General features: G+C 34.0%; 2 protein-coding genes across 2 annotated transcripts in view; one reads left to right on the top strand and one right to left on the bottom strand.

The window, feature by feature from the left end:
- The first annotated feature begins 2 nt into the window (after nt 1–2).
- Nucleotides 3–6,998, top strand: LOC133206250 (DNA replication complex GINS protein PSF2-like). Its single transcript, XM_061342199.1, has 5 exons — nt 3–145; nt 3,628–3,742; nt 4,297–4,396; nt 5,283–5,409; nt 6,860–6,998. The coding sequence occupies exons 1-5, from the start codon at nt 56–58 to the stop codon at nt 6,977–6,979; spliced, it is 552 nt and encodes a 183-aa protein (XP_061198183.1). The 5' UTR covers nt 3–55; the 3' UTR covers nt 6,980–6,998.
- Nucleotides 6,999–10,337: 3,339 nt separating this feature from the next.
- Nucleotides 10,338–19,624, bottom strand: part of LOC133205798 (uncharacterized) — a 36,365-nt gene continuing 27,078 nt past the window's right edge. Inside the window, exons 6-15 of the mRNA XM_061341677.1 lie at nt 17,122–17,340; nt 16,614–16,820; nt 15,979–16,435; nt 15,052–15,772; nt 14,716–14,940; nt 13,999–14,067; nt 13,051–13,230; nt 12,781–12,909; nt 12,450–12,553; nt 10,338–12,064 (exon numbers count right to left, since the gene is read on the bottom strand). Coding sequence (XP_061197661.1) covers nt 11,969–12,064; nt 12,450–12,553; nt 12,781–12,909; nt 13,051–13,230; nt 13,999–14,067; nt 14,716–14,940; nt 15,052–15,772; nt 15,979–16,435; nt 16,614–16,820; nt 17,122–17,340 — 2,407 coding nt within the window. The 3' untranslated portion in view covers nt 10,338–11,968. The remainder of the gene's footprint in view (nt 12,065–12,449; nt 12,554–12,780; nt 12,910–13,050; nt 13,231–13,998; nt 14,068–14,715; nt 14,941–15,051; nt 15,773–15,978; nt 16,436–16,613; nt 16,821–17,121; nt 17,341–19,624) is intronic.

Below are 19,624 nucleotides of genomic sequence, written 5' to 3'. Positions count from 1 at the left end.
TTGACATTATTTTCCCGCGAAATTTAACTTCCTGTAAAACGTAAACAAATAATACATGGATCCATCAGAAGTAGAGTTTCTGGCAGAGAAAGAATTTGTGACAGTCGTTCCAAATTTTGCCTTGGACAAGATATATCTGATTGGAGTAAGAAATATGTGCTACAAGTTTATTATTTATCATTTTTACCATCATGAAGTGAATGAAAAGAAAAAAATGTGAACTTAACGAACAGTGATCGATCTAAAAAAAAAAAAAATCTACAAAGAATACAAATCTGTAAAAAGGCTATAAATCTCCCGAAAATTCCAAAGATGGGATCAGGTGAAATAAAGATTCATTATGATGAGAACTATTAGTATCGTTACACTTTACATAATATTTTACTGTTTAACATGAAGACTCTGACAGGAACCTTATATCAGTCTGGTACTGTTCAATCACTAGATTTAGCTACTTGAAGTATGTCTGCTTATATTTGTACTAGGGAGTTTTAAAAAAGCTATCCGAGAAGAAGATAGTTAAACATTGCTGCTTTTGAACTTGCAAAAGATGTATTTCCATTGTTTGAGTAACTGTATACCACCTTGTGTGCGATGAGACATGGATAAGTATAATTATTTCACATTGTGCTGAATTATTACCAATCAATTATCATGTTAGCCAGAATTGGTCTTCTTTGTTATTTCATTCAACATTAGTAATGTTACTGTATGTGTACTTAAAATAGTGGGCTTCATATTTTAGCGGCTTTGGTACAGACAACGATGCGCTAATTTATGAATACCGTTAATAAATCATTTATGGCACGTTTGTGTGTAGCGCTAATTCATGAATATGCCAACAACTCAAGACCCAGTGATTGCGCTAAATTTTGAATACGCCAATTTATGTATAAAGCCCCAAAACTTATAGAACTTTGATTGCAATTGTGCTAAAAGAGACACATCTTCAAGAGTATTTTTTCATGAATTGTTTCCAGATCAGTTCAAAGTTAAAAATTATCACTGCATCAAAGTTCAATTTTCTGCACATCCTGGAAATAAATGCTTTATATTTAAGAAAAAATAAAGCTACTTCAGATAGGTATATAAAGCTATGTAGGTAATTCAAGCTACATAGCTAAATCTAGAGATTGTACCAGATCTCTAGATGTTCTCTGGACAATGCAATGACTTAAAAATTTTTAGTCATTATTCTAAGGCTGTTCAAAGTTAATTCTACGTTTAACATCACCTCTAAAGTTCAAAACCTACGAGGGAGGGAGGAAAAAAATAAACAAACAAAAATTTTAAACATTTGTGAATTTATTCAAATTAACCTATTCAGTATGTTAAAAAAAACACTATTGAGTAATAAGAGTATTGGATATGACATCTAAGTCTAATTTCCTTAGTATGTATATTGGTTTGAATCCTTTTGTGAGCAAACAATGTAGACTGAATGTACAGGGGAGTGGCTTTTAACTGGCCTCATTTGTCCTTTGGATTTATATTGCCACACGTCCATGATATCCTGTAGGAAAATGCGTCTTCTTGTGAGAATAGTTGATTGATATCTACAATTAAAATTATGTTGACAGTATGTAATACATTCTAAAATTGAAAATATCTCGAAAATAAATTCTGTATTTTTACTCATAGTACTAGATCTAGCATTTAGTTTTGAAAGTGTAAATACTATATTTGGACCATAGGTGTAAGATTATTTTACCTTGAATTCCACACACATGAAAGGATTCTTCACTTCTTGGAATACCCCAATCACTTTCCTTACTCTCCTTTGCTTGAAAGGCCCTATCTTCTCTAAGATTTCCCCTGCTCAAATGGCAATGACTAAATAAATATTATCTTTCCCTAAAATTGTTGCCATTTGTAGGTACATGAATGCTACATCTATGAAGAAATCACTAATATTAATGTTCCTTTAAATTTTTACGAAATGTTTTAAAATGAAACTATTAAATAAAATTTAAATGATGCATCTCACTGTATATTATAACATCTTTGTTTTTGACACACTTTGCACTCAGTAAAAAGTTTTGCAATTCTCTCCAAATACTGTACAATGAATAGTTCAGCCAACATAATTACGACCTGAGAATCTGTGATTCGAAGACTGATAAAAACTCAACAGACTAGACTTTGTCATTAACTTCAATGATAAAATCATCTATTTTTTACTTACATTTATGATCCCATACTGTTTAATTCACTAGTTTTCTTTTAAAAAGACACCAACTGCGGTATCAAAGCACGTTTTCTGTCACTACGGGATGCAGAATTAAGTCGCTAAATGTAGAACCAAACCAGAACGGATATATGAAATTCCGAATTGTTTGTTTTTTTCAAAGATGGATTTCTCCTAAACCTACGCGCGTGGGTGACGTTAAACGTAGAATTTTAAACAGCCTAACCATAAAAATGTTTTTGTTCCAGTTATCTACCTGTATAGTCACTGTATATTACATTGTTTGTAAGGAGACAATGGCATTATTACACCTTGTCTACCTGTACAGTAACTGTATATTGCATTGTTTGTAGGGAGACAATGGCCCTGTTACACCTGGTCTACCTGTACAGTCACTGTATATTATAGTACTTGTAGGACATCGTCTCAAGCCACGGTCCGGAGTCTGCATATAGCTCTCTCCTACCGGTGGCTGCTTGATCACCAAAAGTGTCGTAATCTTGAATATTTACGCCTCTATGTTGTGATGTCATGTTCAGCCAATGACAATATTTGTTTCCAATCGCAATTGAAATCAACAACTGACATCAACAATTTTCAAGAAATGTCTCGTATACTGCAATTGGGTATTGAAAGGTCGCGTAAAAGTTCATTATCCGACTATGCTTTACTCGCATTGATCAATATTTTAATGAGCTGCGAAATATTCTCTTCTCATTCAACCACGGCCAGAATGGGAGAGGATCGTACATTCTGGCCGGGGTTTGCGACGATGCTTGTAGGGAGACATTGGCCCTCTTACACCTGATCTTGTTGTACAGTCACTGTATTTTACATTGCTTGTAGGGAGACATTAATGGCACTATTACACCAGGTCAACCTATACAGTCACTGTATACTAAATTGTTTGTAGGGAGACATTAGCCCTCTTACAGCTGGTCTACCTATACAGTCACTATATACTTCATTACCCTGCCTCTAATAAGAATCCTGAAATTTCATTGGTCAAGAAGAAAACTGTATTTTTAAGCCATATTATGCTGCCTACCGACATCATATTGTTAATATGCCCCTTCCATGTGACCTACCCACCACATATCAAATCAATATGCCCCCTCCACGTGGCATACTGTCCAGATCATATTCAATATGTTGTTTTCATTTGAACACACAAGGAGACTAATAATTGATGTCACAAAAACATCAAAGTGTCACAATGTAAACAATTATTACGGAACACGGTTTGCATAACTCAGAGAAAATAAACTTTATTAAAAAAAATCTTTGACAGGATAAATTCAATATGTAGACATGTACAGGGGAAATATACTGGGTCCTTGAAAAAATGCTTACGCCTTGCCCAATGTGCATTTTTTGAAGGATCCCACATATTTCTGTATTATCCCTCTAAGTGTCTACATAATTAATATTGTTTGCAGGGAGACATTGGCCCTCTTACACCTGGTCTACCTGTACAGGTCCCACTATGGATGGCAGTGAATCTCAAACAAGGACAGAAATGTAGGATTGTGCCACCAGAATGGATGGACATTGGTCAGTTTATTTTTTCAAATATTTTCTTATCTTAACACAGCAAACATTGAACATCTGTATTCCAGTTGTATTTTTGTACACCTGCAGTAGGATATGCTTTCAAAGCTTTCAAGGACTTCACTAAATTTTGTTACAGGAGGTGTAATTTTTTTTCACTCTTATTCAGATTTTGTCATTTTCATAGAAGAAAGAATTCTAAAAATAAATCAACATCCAGAGTGAAAATAATACATGAATACTGTATGTTCAAAACTATGAAAGCAAACTATAAAGAATACATACTTGTGAACAGAGTTTAATGAAAGGATAAAGTTCATAATAAAGCCATTATTGCTGCTCTACAGTTATCTCGACTTCATGTCACTTGTTTTAGTTATATTCCCATCTAATGCAAATATCCAACCTTTTTTTTTAATAAAATATGTTTCAATAAAATAGTTATTCATTCAATGTGCATGTTTGTATACATTTTTCATTACATGTATTAGTGATTTTCAGTGATGGTAAGCACGTTGTTTATGATGGATTTGGTAAAGTGTCCCTGTTCCTTGCAGATCGCTTACAGGACAAGAAGCAAGAGGAGACAGACTCCAAATTTTTTACAAAGATGCCAAGTGATCATTATATGGAAGTCACCCAGCTCCTATTAAAATGGTATGTAGAAGTCTCCAGGGTTAATAGCTTAATATAGATGTATACAGGCTGGTCTGGCATTTGAAAACCAGCCCCATTCTTAACCTCTCCTTGATGAAATACCCATCTTATTTATATATGTGTGTCAGTGCATTAAATTGATGATCCATTTTTCATATTTGTGCACGGAATTGATGACCCATTCTCATATTTCTATATGGAGTTGTTAACTTACTCAGTAATCAAAACGGCGGAGCTTCTTTAATCTGGACATTTTGGTTCCTGGTCAAAACATCAGATCCATATACATGTACATGTAAATGATTGCCTGGATAACCGAATCTCTTTTGAACTCAATTATCCAGTTTTGTTAAAAAAAAATGTTTCATTGTAAATATTGATTGTCTACATCCAGAACATGAATTTCTGGATTTTTAAGACAAAATCAGTTCCGTGAATTGTCCAGATTATTGGTATCTGGATAAATCAAGCTCCTATGCACTTCCAATTCACTGAATGGCAACTGATTTTAGTCACATCGGGTAATTAACTGTATTTAATCTCTAGTCTGTCAAAAGTCATCACTTTTCGCATTTTATACATGTATAAATACTTGGGCTTTCAAATTAGCTTTGATCAATAGATCTGATTGAATTTATAAAGGCTATTATATTCCGAGATTACAATGGTTCATGTAAATGTGAATAGATGATAAGTCTACAATCTAACTGATTTTATTCTACAGTAAAACAATATAAGTCATCAGTATTTCCATATTTTGCTATTTTTTTTCAATTTAAATTTCCATTTGAAAAATATAGGACCCTGTACCCCCCTCCCCCCCCCCCAAAAAAAAAGGTCATGGTAGGCCTTGAATATACTGACTTTCTGGAGGTTTCATTTTCAGTGCAACAGATGATATCCCCCATGCTGATGAGATCCGTACACTAGTGAAGGATATCTGGGATTTACGGATCGCCAAACTCCGGAGCAGTATTGACACTTTTGTAAAGAGTGATGCTACACATGCCAAGGTACTGGTCAGAAATCTGCTACACTAATACATGTTTTCCCCAGTAAATCCTCCTTTACCTTTAACCTGTCATTGACTCATTTTCATGTTTAAAAAAATAAAGACCTCTTTGATGTAAGCAGATAACAAAATTTGGAATATTTTCTGAATGTTCAATTTTTGTGCATATTGTATTATATAACCCATGCTGCCATGGTTACTAAAAATAATTTTTTTTTAAAATTTTTTAAAAGTGCTTCTCCTCCTACAAGTTTCATCTAATTTCAGTAAACTTTGTACATCTGAGGTTTACTAAAAAAATCGGGATGCATAATTCTGTAACTATAACCCCACCCCCAAAATGTGTTTTAAGGTCAGGTTCAATTTTTCAACTATTATCAGAACAAACCAGTGGAGCTAGAGTCTCATCCAGGCCTCTAAGTCGCCTCTAAAATTTAGGCGCCAGCTGGCGCCTTATCAAAAAATTTTAGTCGTCATTGCAAATTTTCAGTCGCCAGGCAATTTTTTTAAGGCGCCAATTTTAAAAGTTAATAGAATATAGGGACCCATGACGTGCCTAAAAAACATGACATGTCCATTGCTAAAAATAATTTCCTCTTCTTTTAAATTTCTTTTCGTTTTTTTTTTTTCAGAAAAATTGTTAGAATTGTGAAAATTTCCGGAATTCTACGATCGCCAAGTCAGTTTAAAATGGTCGCCAATTTGGCGACTTATGGAAAAATTTTAGGCGCCAATCAAAAATTTTAGGTGCCATGGCGACTAAATTAGTCGCCAATTAGAGCCCTGTCATCATAGATCTTCTGTTCTTTTAACAGGCCCTGTTATGGTATAGGCTTTCCTGTCAATCTGTCTGATTGTCTATTAGCTTTATTGAATCCCGATCCTATCTGTCAGACTGTGTGACCTTTGGCTATTAAACCTTGTCAGTTGATGCACAGTTTGGGGGGGAAAGGTGTGTTCCAACCAAAAAGAATTCAATCATGGCGTTATTTTGGAATTTTATGGCTACCTGGACCTGGTATACATGGTCAAATTGTATCTGAATCATATTTTGCACAATGGGATGCCTAAGATCATCATATTTTGTCAAGTAATGTATCTTATGGGGAGGCCTGAAACAAGCCAATAGAAGGTCACTGGGGCCTCATTTTGGAATTTTATTACATTGTACTATACATAGTCAAATCTTGTTTAGATCTTGTTTTGCACACTGTGATGCCTACCTCCATCAAAGTTGGTCAATTGACAATTGATTGTGGGGGAAGGTGTGTTGCAACCAAAAAAGGTTTCACCTTGGCCTCATTCTGAATTCTTTGATTATACATCGTTAAATTTTGTTTGGACAATATTTTGCCCTGACTTGAAATCAACATGATCAATTATTGTTTTAAATCTAGTGTAGATTGTATTGCTGGTATACATGCTTGTTATTTCTATGTTGTACATTTCAGCTGAACTTTTTGACTTTGATGGAACTGAACACTGTGCGACCATTTCTCACGAAAGCCCTTGACCAGATGCATGTTTTAAGATCCAATACAAATGGAAGAATTCAGGCAACTCAGGAATAATAAATTATTTATTTTTAAACATTTTTTGTTTTGTTGACTTTATATTTCAAAGCATTTCCTTTTCATTCTCCAAATTAGCCCCATTTCTATGTTTAAAAATTAGTTTATATTATCATCATCTAATCCTTTGTAAAGTTTCTAGCTCATCTCAACAAAGTTGATGTGAGCTTATGTTATAAATCCCAAGTAAAAGTTAGTGGAGCAGGTCCTTTGTTAGGTAATTATAAGCTATACCTGAAACAGACAATGTTTTGGAACATTACAGTTCCCCATTAACTAGAAGTCCTATCTGGACTAAATTTGCATGGATGTTGCATATGGAGCAGACTACTGATGTAGATTTGTTATAGATGATGTATTGGTATTTCTAGTTTTGTATGAGGCAAGATTTGATTTTCTTTCATTTACTGTTTTTCATTGTAAAACTAGAGATATGAAAGCAACATTGATCAAAGTTTCTACTTTTTTACTGGAAAGGATTAATAAGTAAATTAGTATCATCATTTACTGTAATATCAACACAAAGGTACCTTAATGAATTATTCTCATGTTACTTTGGAGGAGTATCCTGTGCTTCTGAAATTAAGTCATTGACTTGGAGGAAAATCTAAAGAGAAGAATTCATTCTAATTTGTTCAAGAACACAGAATTTTTCAGGGAAAAGTTCTTAAAAAGGTGTTATTTAAACAATTTTGTTATAGAAGTGCTGGTGACAGAGTATATGACTTAATCAAAGATTGGAGGCATTACAAAGTGAGGACAATCCCCCACTCTGAGACAAGATATTTTTCAATTTTGAAAGTTTATGGAAAAGTCATTTTTTCAAAAATTGTGTTGTCAGTATCATCATTTTTTTTATCGAATTACTCATGGATAATTTATTTTTCAGTTACATTTTTAAGATATATGAAAAGATAAAAAAAAATATAGCTCCACATGATTCACTCTCTCCATAGCTGGCAGTAACTACTACACTATGCAGTCTTCTTGTCATTGGAGTGTGTCTGTGTGGTTTAAATAATCAAGTTTGTTGAAACATATTATTTTTTCCAGAAATGTTTGATTGTCATATAAAATGGGTTCAGACTCCATTTTTTTGAAACATAAAATAGATTTTCCATCCATTTTTCGATCATTTAAACATTTATGTGGAATGGAGACCCATTAATATTCAAAAGACTTTTTTTTTGCACCAATAGCCTTTTTTCACTAAATATGGTCATGAACATAAATTTTAAAAATAAGAATATTATATAAATAAATAAAATAAATGACTGAAATATATTGAAGATGACATTAATGGTAACATAATTTTTTAAAAATATAAATTTTCTATGAACTTTAAAAGTTGAGAAATGTATTGTGTCAGAGGTTGGGGATTGTCCTCACCATGTACGCCCTCATTCTTTGCTGTATGCATGTACTCAATTCTAGAAGGAAACTTTGTCGAACTTTGCCTCCATTGTTGACAAATGATGATACAGATACATGTAACATTTGGCATTCTGTATCCTGCTTGTGCTCAAAAGCCAATTAAAAGACAATGTATGAAAGTTACCTCCCTTCTTCCTGTACTTGAAATGTTGGGGAATTCAATGATACCCATTATACACTTTCAAGTGCTGTTACTATATAGAGGATATTCAATGTTTTGTAGATGAATATGGAATTTATTTCACGAGTGGGACAGGATTTTTTGATATTTTCACGAGTGCGAAGCACGAGTGAAAATATCAAAAAATCCTGTCTCACGAGTGAAATAAATTCCATATTCATCTACAAAACATTGAATTTTCTGTTTATTACATTTTCTTTGATTTTCCCTTTGCCTCTGTCTTTTCTTAACACAGTGTCATAGGCTTGACGTCATAGTTGAGCAGTTAGACGTCATAGTTTAGCAGTTGTGTGATTGAAAACATTACATAGCATGGATTTTAGCAACATATTTATGAAGAAATTTGCAGTTTTAAATAGCTCTATCAAGATGCTTAGGTACTATCTCTATCTTATGACAGGCCAGAAATTATTTTTTACTTACTTTTGATATCCTTTCACACTGTGAGAGAATATTATTTTGGTATCCTTTCACACTGTGAGAGAATATCACTTTTATTCAATGAATAAATCACAATATTTCACTGTTGAAAATGTAATAAATAATGTTTGTTCATGTATTTGTTCATGTATTTAAAAAGTAAGTTTAGCTATACTTTTTTTTCAGAGGTCATGATTATCAACACTTTACTCTAGTTCCTTAACCAAATGACTTAGTACATGTATTATCATTCCAATAACAGCGTGTCACTTTGTTTGATCAAGCCTGCCAAAGTTTCAAATGTTGATCACTACATTTCTCTTGATTGGAGGTTTGATTTCAATTTTAAAAATACTACTTTGCATATGAACAGAGAAGCCAGCAGTGGACTGACCACGTCTTGCTGCTTATTACAAATGCTGTACTTGTAAACAATCATTCAATGCGATTGATCAGTATTATCAGTATTATCAGTGTATTGCTGGGTTCTCTGTTTCATATGCAAAGTAGTATTCTTTTCATTGAAATCTAACATCCAACTGATTTGAAATATGGTGATCAACATTTGAAGCTGTAGCACGCTCGATCAAACAAAGTGACTCGCTGTTATTGGAATGATAGTATATTTCAGTTACTGAGTTGGTCAGTTAAGGTTGAAGTCAAGATTGTTTGACAAGTCTTTCACTAAATATATATGCTACGGTTTTATTGAGTACATCAAATGGATTGGAAACAAGTTCTTTACAACTTACAAAGTTCCTCTCCTTAAAGTTGATTCCACTAAATATGAATATTATATGATTAAATATCATGGGTACTGGTACTAATATTTCTGGGTCAAAAAACCAGGGTAAGTGAGTCAAAATATCTGTGAGGGTAAAGCAGGCAGTTTCAATCGATCACTTGTGGCCAGATATCTCGGTAGAGCACCTGTCTAGAACTCTGTCCTGGCTTTCCAATCTTGGTCTGGTCTGTCGCATTTCCCAACTCTGTTACGTATATATTATCCTGCTGTTGTAATTCAAGTTCTGCTTAATAGTGATAGATGGTTTCTGGATGACATTTTATGGGCTTGCATGATTACTGGTCACAAGAAAAAGGCTAGTGTTATAAGCACTCTACAGGACCCTACATCAATTTGTCAATTTTCTAGTTTATTCATCTTTGTCGGTAAGATCCTAGATTTTTCTATGAAAGGAAGAGATCTGTACTAACATTTATGCAAAATGCTGCTAATAAACGGCCATGAACAAGAATCGGAGCCTTTTAGCCACATGGCATTAATCTAAAAGACTGTCACTGGTTTTTGAATTCAAAAGTAAGTTTTGCAAATTTCTTTGATTTTTATTTTGTTCACTCTTAATACATTGTTGATATACTGTGGCATGAGCATGAACAAGTGAGAGTTAAACAAATTGGTTGTTACACCAAATGTAAAGCCATAAATGAGATAAAAACACAGAAAAAAAATCTACTAGAGAGGTGAATCTGCTGCACTGTTTGTAGTCTGTTCAAAAACCCTGAGCTGATCGAGGCACAGAAACTCCTATTTTTACAATTTCTTTATGCATTGTCTATACAGCTTGGGTTTATTCAAATTTGCTTTCCATACATATATCTGAATATTAACAATCTTTAACATCTGCTGAACAAAATCAATATGACCTTTGGTACCAATAAACGATTTCCCCCCCAAAACTGATTGTCTTTTGAAATGCAGATTTACATAGGTACATATATCTTGTACAGTAAAACTGATTTAGTCACAGATGTTTCTTGGGGTCCCCTCTTAATATTCTTAACAATTCCTTGTAAAACGTTACGGTTATAACAAACTTTGATGCAAGGAATTTATGGATATAGAGCATTGATTTTTGCCCCATAGAGGTTGACAATAATAAAATTTACATCTTTTATAAATTTTTATAAGGTTCCAGAATTTAAAAATATTAAAGTGACATTATTTTTTTGTCTGTATTTATAATTAAATTTTTATAAAAGAAAACTAGTTCTTCAAGTTAGGACTTACATTTGTTACTTCAATGAGCATATTGGGTAGTCATAAGAAGGGAAATGTGTATATTGTGAATTCGCTTCATATACATTTATTAATTTGTTATATGGATATAAAGAATTACAGATATAGCAACAATGTTAATCTGAAGGTCCCCAGGACTTCACTATAACCCAAGTTTTACTAATTGAAATAGAATGCCCTAAATTCCAATACGTTTTTTAAACTTGCTGTGAATATTTTTTTTTTTTAAATACAGCATGACATTTAATCAAAACCTCAATAACAACAATGGTTATAGCAGTACTTATTACATTTGTACTTGTGTAAAAATAATCAGCAGTTAAAGGCATCTACCCTTTGAGAATTATGAATATAATTCTAACAGTGCAACAAAAGATGCACCATTCCTCTTCACAAACAGCTATGATAATGAAACATGACTCTTCTGTGACAGAAGGAAGAAAAGCTACAAAAACAGATCTCTGCGAGACATTTGGAAATTTTGGTTTACTGGTATAACATACTAAATAAAAGACACAGTGACCAAGATTGGTCATGTAAACAAAGTGATGTAAAATCTTTGTATACAATGCTACATAATCACATAAACTGATTAATATATAATATATATAAAAAAAACAAAATAAATAATAAAAAGTCCGCTGCTGCACAGAATAATCTGGGTTTTGTCTTAACTTCGCACCATTAACAATGGAGACATTAACATTTTAAAGTCAGCACTTTAAGTCTTGGTATAAAGCAGGCCAGTAATATTTGGAGTAACACAGTTCGCTTTCTATACACATTGGCAATATTCCATATTTTGGCTGTCTTCTTAGCATCATTGTTAACTCATCATCCACAGCAATACAAGCTTCAACACAATACACCCTCAAGAGATCTGTTACTATGAAACACCCTCCCGCAGTTGTTTAATTCAATGAAGATCTTTTAAGCACCTTTTCAGTCTGTCTATTGCACTTTGTGTCTCCAACTTTTTATCATTCATTTCAGTCTTTGAACTTAGCATCTCCTGAAAGTGAATACAGACTGAATATCTAAAAGAATAACATTTTCAAAATTTACCATTCTGTCAGCTAGTTGATTGTTTAAAGTTTAATATGTATTTTACCTCAGGTACAATTACAATTATCTTTTTTTTTTCTTCAACAAGAAAAACTTATATGTTCCATTCCCTTTTTTTTTTTTTTTTTAATACATCTACAGTCGAACTTCGGTATCTCGAACACTGATATCTCGAATACCATTATATGTCAAAGTGATTTGGAAGTCCAAACCACTTATTCTTTTAATGTTTCACCCCTGATATCTTGAATCCTCGGATATCTCTAAGTTTTTTTTTTTGGTCCCATTGAATTTGAGATAACGAGGTTTGACTGTATATAGAATTTACATACTGATTCTTTCTGTTTGAGTGCCTTGGCAGTGGTTGTTAGATGAATGTTCTGTGACTTAAGAGCTTTGTATTTTTCCTTTAGTATTTTCCTCTCTGTTATTTGTTCTGTAAAAAAAAAAAATATTATTCCGAAAGTGCTTACAAAAAAAACTGATATGGTGCAAGACTAATGCCGAGATCTTCCCTGCTGTGTGATACAAAATACACATCCTATGTATTATCTCAGTGTAAAGGACTGTCAGACATATATTTACAGAGTTCCTAGCTTATAAAAACAATCTAAGATTCTCTTTCCATTTTGCTAAAACCTTGCAAGATTTACCGAAACTGACCTGAGAGATGATTTTGGTAAGACTGCATGACTGCAGCAAGTCCTGGCCATGTGGGAACCAGTTGTTCTGTGTCTGTGACATCACTTCCTCTGGCTGAAGATTGACTTTCCACATTTCCAATTTTCATGTCTTAAAAAAGCAAAAATTACTTTTAAAAATTTTCTTTAATGAATCAAAATTTCTTGAATTTTCTTATCAATAAAAAATGTTCATTCATTTTAAAATAAGTTTTTATATCAAATGCTTTATGAGAATGTGCAGAACCATTACCCAGAGCTTTTCGCTGAGTTGACAGAAGGACAGACTGATGAAATTCCTCTGCAAATTCTCGACAGGCATCTCTGTTAGGGATCAGGGACATCAGACCTGACATCTTACCCTCAGATTTCCTGCCCTTCCCCTGCTTTCTGAATGCCCCATCAGACAGGTGTATTTTCCTCCTTTTGGATCCTAAAAACGGTACAAATAATGAAGGTCCACATTTAATGTCATGTAACTTCTAAATACAGTTGATACAATGCCTTGAAGGTGTCAAAGTCATTTGGAAGTTCCAACCACTATTACCCTTGATATCTCGAACTCTTAAATATCTCTTTGTTTTTCCACAGTCCCACTGAGTTCAAGATTCAAGGTTTGACTGTGGGTGCACTTATGACATATTTTAGTGGCTTAACACTTAGTGCGTTAATCCATGATCACAATCAAAATATCAATTTACATATATCATAAACAGAGGATATTCAATGTTTTGTAGTTGGACATGGAATTTATTTCACAAGTGGGACAGGATTTTAAAATTTGTTTTATAAGTGCAAAGCACAAGTGAAACTGACAAAAAATCCTGTCTCACGAGAGAAATAAATTCCATAACCAATTAAAAACACTGAATTTTTCTGTTTATTACATTTTCTTTCGTTTTTCTTTTGCCTGCCTTTTCATAAGGCAGAGTTGTAGGCTGTAATGTCATAGTTGAGTGGTTAAGAGATGTCATAGCTAAGTGATTGTGAGATTAAAATTGTAAAAACAATTTTTTAACAACCCACTATCTTATAACAGGGAGTATTTTTTTTAATAACACTTTTATGAAGAAAAGGAAAATCTCTCAGTTTTGCTGCACTTATAATAATTTTTCACTATGAAAAACATCATAAACTCTACTTCGTAATTATTTTCATTAAAATCTTTCCTCTGCTATTTCAAAAAGAAGAAAACACAAACCTGTCTGGGAATCATTTGACAGTCGCCGCCTTCTGTCCTCTTCACAAACATGTTTTATTTGTTCCAATTCTAACAGTGAAAAATAAATAAACATTGTTAAAATAATGTACATCAATTTCAGATTGAACATGAATGTTCTGTTATGACTGAATGAACTTTACGAATTAATTCCACAAGACCCATGGACCTGTTGTTCATGAAAGGATATTTTAAAGAATATTTCTTGTACTACAATAATAAATCCTTTGGGTTCATCCTTATCACCGATTTCTAACAAAGTTGCTTTGACACTGCACAAGGATGCTTGCATGATTTAAGACCTCATGTCAAACATTTTGCTAATTTGCTAGAAAAATTTGGGGCAGGAGACTCACTTCGAGCGATCAATAACTTCGAGAGATCGAAGTTTGAACCATCAAGAGTTACCTGTACTATTGTTTGAGAAGAAATTTAAATAACTCATTATGTTCACAATTCCTCATTTATACCCACAGATAAAGATTTGTCCTTCCTTGAACTGAATTCCCCTTACCCAAGGATGCTATTGTTAGTTTCTGTGATTCTTGAGAAGATGAAGTGAAATGTTTGAAAAGAAGTATACATGGATCCACGCATGTCCAACCAAACTTTGATTAGATTATTCTCACTCAAGCCTTTGACTCAAGTGAGCTGAAAAAATCAAAACAATAAAAAGAAAAGACATGTCTCTAAAATAACCTTTTTTCTTATTTTTATCCACAACAGACAGGTGGAAGCTGTTAAGGAAGGAACATTTCTCTGGAAAATCCTGTGCCTGGCACATCTGATCGGAGACAGACTGAGGCGGAGTTGGCAGATTGCTGACCTCCCCCTGACTGGATTCAGAGATCTCCAATTCCAGTGGTGACACACTACGCTCATGGTGCAGACGTCTGCGTGTCCTCAATCTCTCAAAATCAAGTTCTAAAATGTATTGTCAAAAGAGAAATTAAAATATATATATGTTCTCAAATTGGAATTTAGGCACATTTTTTAGGAAGGCAAACAGATGAAATATAAGTACAATTAATCCACCTTTTCTGATTCGTCTGGATGTCAATCCCAGAACTTCAAGGAACTTCATTTTCTCTGGGTTTTCATCCACAGGCAGTGAAGGACCACTAGTTATTAAGAGTAATCTCCCTTTCTCTAACTCTTCAGTATCCTCCTCCTCATCACTGTCTGTATAGTATGGATCTAGGGCTCTCTTCCTCTTGAGCCTCTGTTCCTCCAGATCAAGTCGACTTCTGAGAGTCTTTTGATGAGATTCATGACTGTGATGATGATGATGATGTGATGAATGCAACTGATTTGATGATTTTTTGTGCTTTTGACTATGATCCCCCTGATGATGTAGGGATGACAACAGAGAATGAGTGTGCACCGAGTGACCCCCACTTCTACTGTCCTCTACTGAAGATTTCCCATGGCGCGACTTGTCCTGTTTGAGTTTATGATTGGTTGAGCTAGACAAATCGTTGTGTGTTTTGTGATGTGAATGGGGCACGTCTTCTCTGTGCTTGTGTTTATGTAGGTCACTTTTACTTCTTTGGTCAGTAAGGCCTTTCAAACTGGATGAGAATTTTTCAACATCCGATGTTCCTGAATGGTAGCCATTGGTTAATGTTTTGGTGTCAAATGGTCTGAAGAAGTTGCTGTCTGATTTTGAGGGTCTGCTTTCGGTGGACGAATGAGAGGCACTGCGATCCAAGGAATGAAGCTGAGTATATCGGATGTCTTGCCCATCACCAGACATCTGTATAAAAAAAAAGTGAAAGTGAACTTCTTTAAAAATTGCAATTGCTATGCAATCAATACATAAATTTCTGACTTCTCATTGCCCAGAAACCCTGACACTAAGGTCACGGGCATTAACATTGTTAAGTTAAAATTCATTCCAATCAACAATTGCAAAATTGTAATTTTGTAACAGATACTGAATTTTATCAGTATAAGACTGACCTTTGGACCAGTGCTGAAGAGCTGTGAGTATTTCTCATCTCTTTTGTAACTCTGTTCCAGATTGCTTGGCAAAGGAACACTACCCCTTTCCCCATGAACATCTCTCCCCAAGCGGTCAGGCTCTTGCCCTTTGTCAGAGCGACTGTCTTTCCTGTGAGGTATTTCTTTGGGAGTCCCCTGTGTGATAGAACCAAAACGAGACAGTCCCAGTTCTTCAGCTCTAGGTAGTCTATGATGATCTCCACCTCCAAGAGATCCACTCCTCTCTTTCCGAGATCCATCAGAACTATGGCTGTAGTAATGACCTTTATCTTTGTCAAATTCCTTCTCCTTTTCCCTGCTTTTTTCCTTTTCTCGTAATAAAATTTCTTTGTCTTTCTCTCGCTCCCTCTCTAATTCTTTTTCTCTTTCTTTCTCCCTCTCATGTTCTCGGTATCTTTCTTCCTCCAGTCTTTGTCTACAAGAACACAAATTTTTAACTGTAAGTACATGAAATATTTAAAAACAATATATTCATATCTCATACTTTGAAATCAAATTAAATCATGCCACTGTAAATTATAGCAAATTTTAATTAAATTTGAGGAAGTAAACATTCAGCATTATCAGATGAAGAAGATTAACTTGAGTCAGACCTTTCAGACAAGGAGGGGGATATGTGATCAGGTAACCGGGATGAAGAGGAAACAAAGGGAAACTGCTGGTGTAATAATTCTGGGGGGTACCTCCCAGAAGCCAGTAGTGGGTGGACACCTGGAGGGGGCAACATCCCAGGGTGACCAAATGGCAGGTAGGGGGGCTGCATCATCCGGTATCGCTCCAACAACAGTGGGTCATCAAACCTACAATGTACATGTTTTAGTCTAAAATTATTTTTCTCTGCAGCCCCCTAATGAGGACAAATATTTAACAAAATCAATGTTGTCTTTTGAAAAAAATTAAATCCACCCATTTTTTTACCATCACAAGATACAAAATGAATTAAGTAAACCTGCAATAATCACCTTGGATTGCACAGTAATAGATGTAAGAATTTTAGGAAAATGTAAACACATTTTTCTATCTGACATAAAAGTGAAATGAAGAATTTATATCTTCTCCACTTTTTGTAATATGAAATGTTGTCATTTTCTGAATACTTACCTGAAGGCAGGGTGAGGGAAGGGGTGGGGAGGAAGGAAGGCGGCCGCAGGATAAGCAGCAGAGTAGGCAGCAGCAGTGGCAGGATCTAGGCCAAAAGGAGAGGGCGGTAACTGGTGTCGAAGGTCATCACCAGGTCTGTAAGGCTGAAAACCCCGTCCTACACTGTCCTCTCTCAAACCAGCTGGAGATGAACTAGGGCCAGAGAGAGGTGTCATACGACTGAAAGAAAAGAGATATTCTTGTCAAATTACCAGGTCATAAGGTTAATTTAATCATAAAACTGTGTGCCAATGTTGTTCAACATTGCATCACTGAATCTTTACAATCACTATTTACTTATAAATACAGTACAATTCGTTTATTATCATAGTTTATTTGTCAGGCCAAAACTTTATAATAAGCGACTTTTATATTAACCATAGTCGGCTGAAATTCATGTCAGACGTCTGACATGAAATGACGTTTGTATAAATTATTGGATGTATTTATATCATACATGTTATGTTACATGTAATTTCAATTTTTTGTAGTTTTTTTGAAAATCATTACTCAATATTTACTTACTGTTTTAACTTTTTGTAATAAATAAATTCACTTAAATAAAGCTTAATACTCTTCAAACTCTCTAGAACTAAAGATTTTCGACCTGTCTTCTAGATCTCTTGGCATCCATCTTGTTTATTTTCATTTTGATCTACTTTCATTTTTAAATATATGATCAATTCAAACTACCAATATTTCATTTTTTTATTCATTTCTTTTATTCAACTAAAGTAGACATAAAAAAATCACTTCTTAATTAATGGGGCAGTTTTATAAATGTAATTAATTATGAACATTGATCAGGCAACAAGCGTAAGAAAGCTTGGGTTAATCAGGGACCAATATATACTAACGTTAGTACATAGGTCACTGGGTTAATTGACACAAAATTTAGTTTCAACACATATGGTAAAACACATTTATTATCAATGTACAATTCAGGATTTTAACAAAAGAAGAAAATAAGATTGCGAATGGTTTTGTGTTGTTATGTAATCTACTTTGTAAAATAAACTAGAAATATGTCCATAGGACATGAATGCCCCGCCGAGGGTATATTAGTAATGCAACATTTTAACACAAATTGAGAAAAGTGGGGTCAAGGTCAAAGGAAAGGTCAAGGTGAAAAATATTGATGCAGTTGAATAGCTTACATTAGTATGTATCAGCATATGAAGTTTGACACAAATTTAAGAAAAGTGAGGTCGAGGTCAAATGAAAGGTCAAGGTCAGAAAAAAATTGTTTATGCAGTTGAAAGGTTACATCGGTATGTATTAGCATATGAAGTTTGATAAAAATATTATGAATGGTTTTAAAACTAAGCTAAACTCTAATTAAAGAAAAGTTAGGTCAAGGTCAAAGGAAAGGTCAAAGTCAAAAAATATTGATGCAGTTGAATAGCCTTCATCAGTATGTATCAGCATATAAAGTTTGACACTAATTTAAGAAAAGTGAGGTCAAGGTCAAAGGAAAGGTCAAGGTCAAAAAATGTTGATGCAGTTGAATAGCTCTCATCAGTATGTATCAGCATATGAAGTTTGATAACACTATCTTGAATGGTATCTTTAAAACTGAGCTAAAAACTTATTTAAGAAAAGTGAGGTCAAGGTCAAAGGAAAGGTCAAGGTAAAAAATATTGATGCAGTTGAATAGCTCTCATCAGTATGTATCAGCATATGTAGTTTGTTAAAAATATCTTGAATGGTTTCATTAAAACTGAGCTAAACACTAATTTAAGAAAAGTGAGGTCAAGGTCAAAAGAAAGGTCAATGTCAAAAAATGTTGATGCAGTTGAATAACTTACATCAGTATGCATCAACATATGAAGTTTGATTACACTATCTTGAATGGTATCTTTAAAACTGAGCTAAACACTAATTTAAGAAAAGTGAGGTCAAGGTCAAAAGAAAGGTCAAGGTCAAAAAATGTTGATGCAGTTGAATAGCTCTCATCAGTTTGTATCAGCATATGAAGTTTGATAACACTGTCTTGAATGGTATCTTTAAAACTGAGCTAAACACTAATTTAAAAAAAGTGAGGTCAAGGTCAAAAGAAAGGTCAAGGTCAAAAAAGTTGATGCAGTTGAATAACTTACATCAGTATGTATCAACATATGAAGTTTGATTACACTATCTTGAATGATATCTTTAAAACTGAGCTAAACACTAATTTAAGAAAATTGAGGTCAAGGTCAAAAGAAAGGTCAAGGTCAAAAAATGTTGATGCAGTTGAATAGCTCTCATCAGTTTGTATCAGCATATGAAGTTTGATAAAAATATCTTGGATAGTTTCTTTGAAACTGAGCTTTGAACAGAGCTAAACACAAAGTGTGACGGAAGGACAGACAGAAGGACGGAAGGACAGAAGGACGGAAGACGGACATGACAAACACTATACGCCCCGGCCATATTCATGGCGGGGCATAACAAACTTCGTATCAATCACTCAGGTAAGTGCACT

This window comes from Saccostrea echinata, unplaced genomic scaffold, assembly GCF_033153115.1.
Source record: "Saccostrea echinata isolate AGI-Se365-2 ecotype Australia unplaced genomic scaffold, CSIRO_AGI_Sech_v1 ptg000054l, whole genome shotgun sequence".
Classification (NCBI taxonomy): domain Eukaryota; kingdom Metazoa; phylum Mollusca; class Bivalvia; order Ostreida; family Ostreidae; genus Saccostrea; species Saccostrea echinata.
Note: the sequence above shows the minus strand (reverse complement) of the source record. Positions and strands in the feature narration are given on the sequence as shown.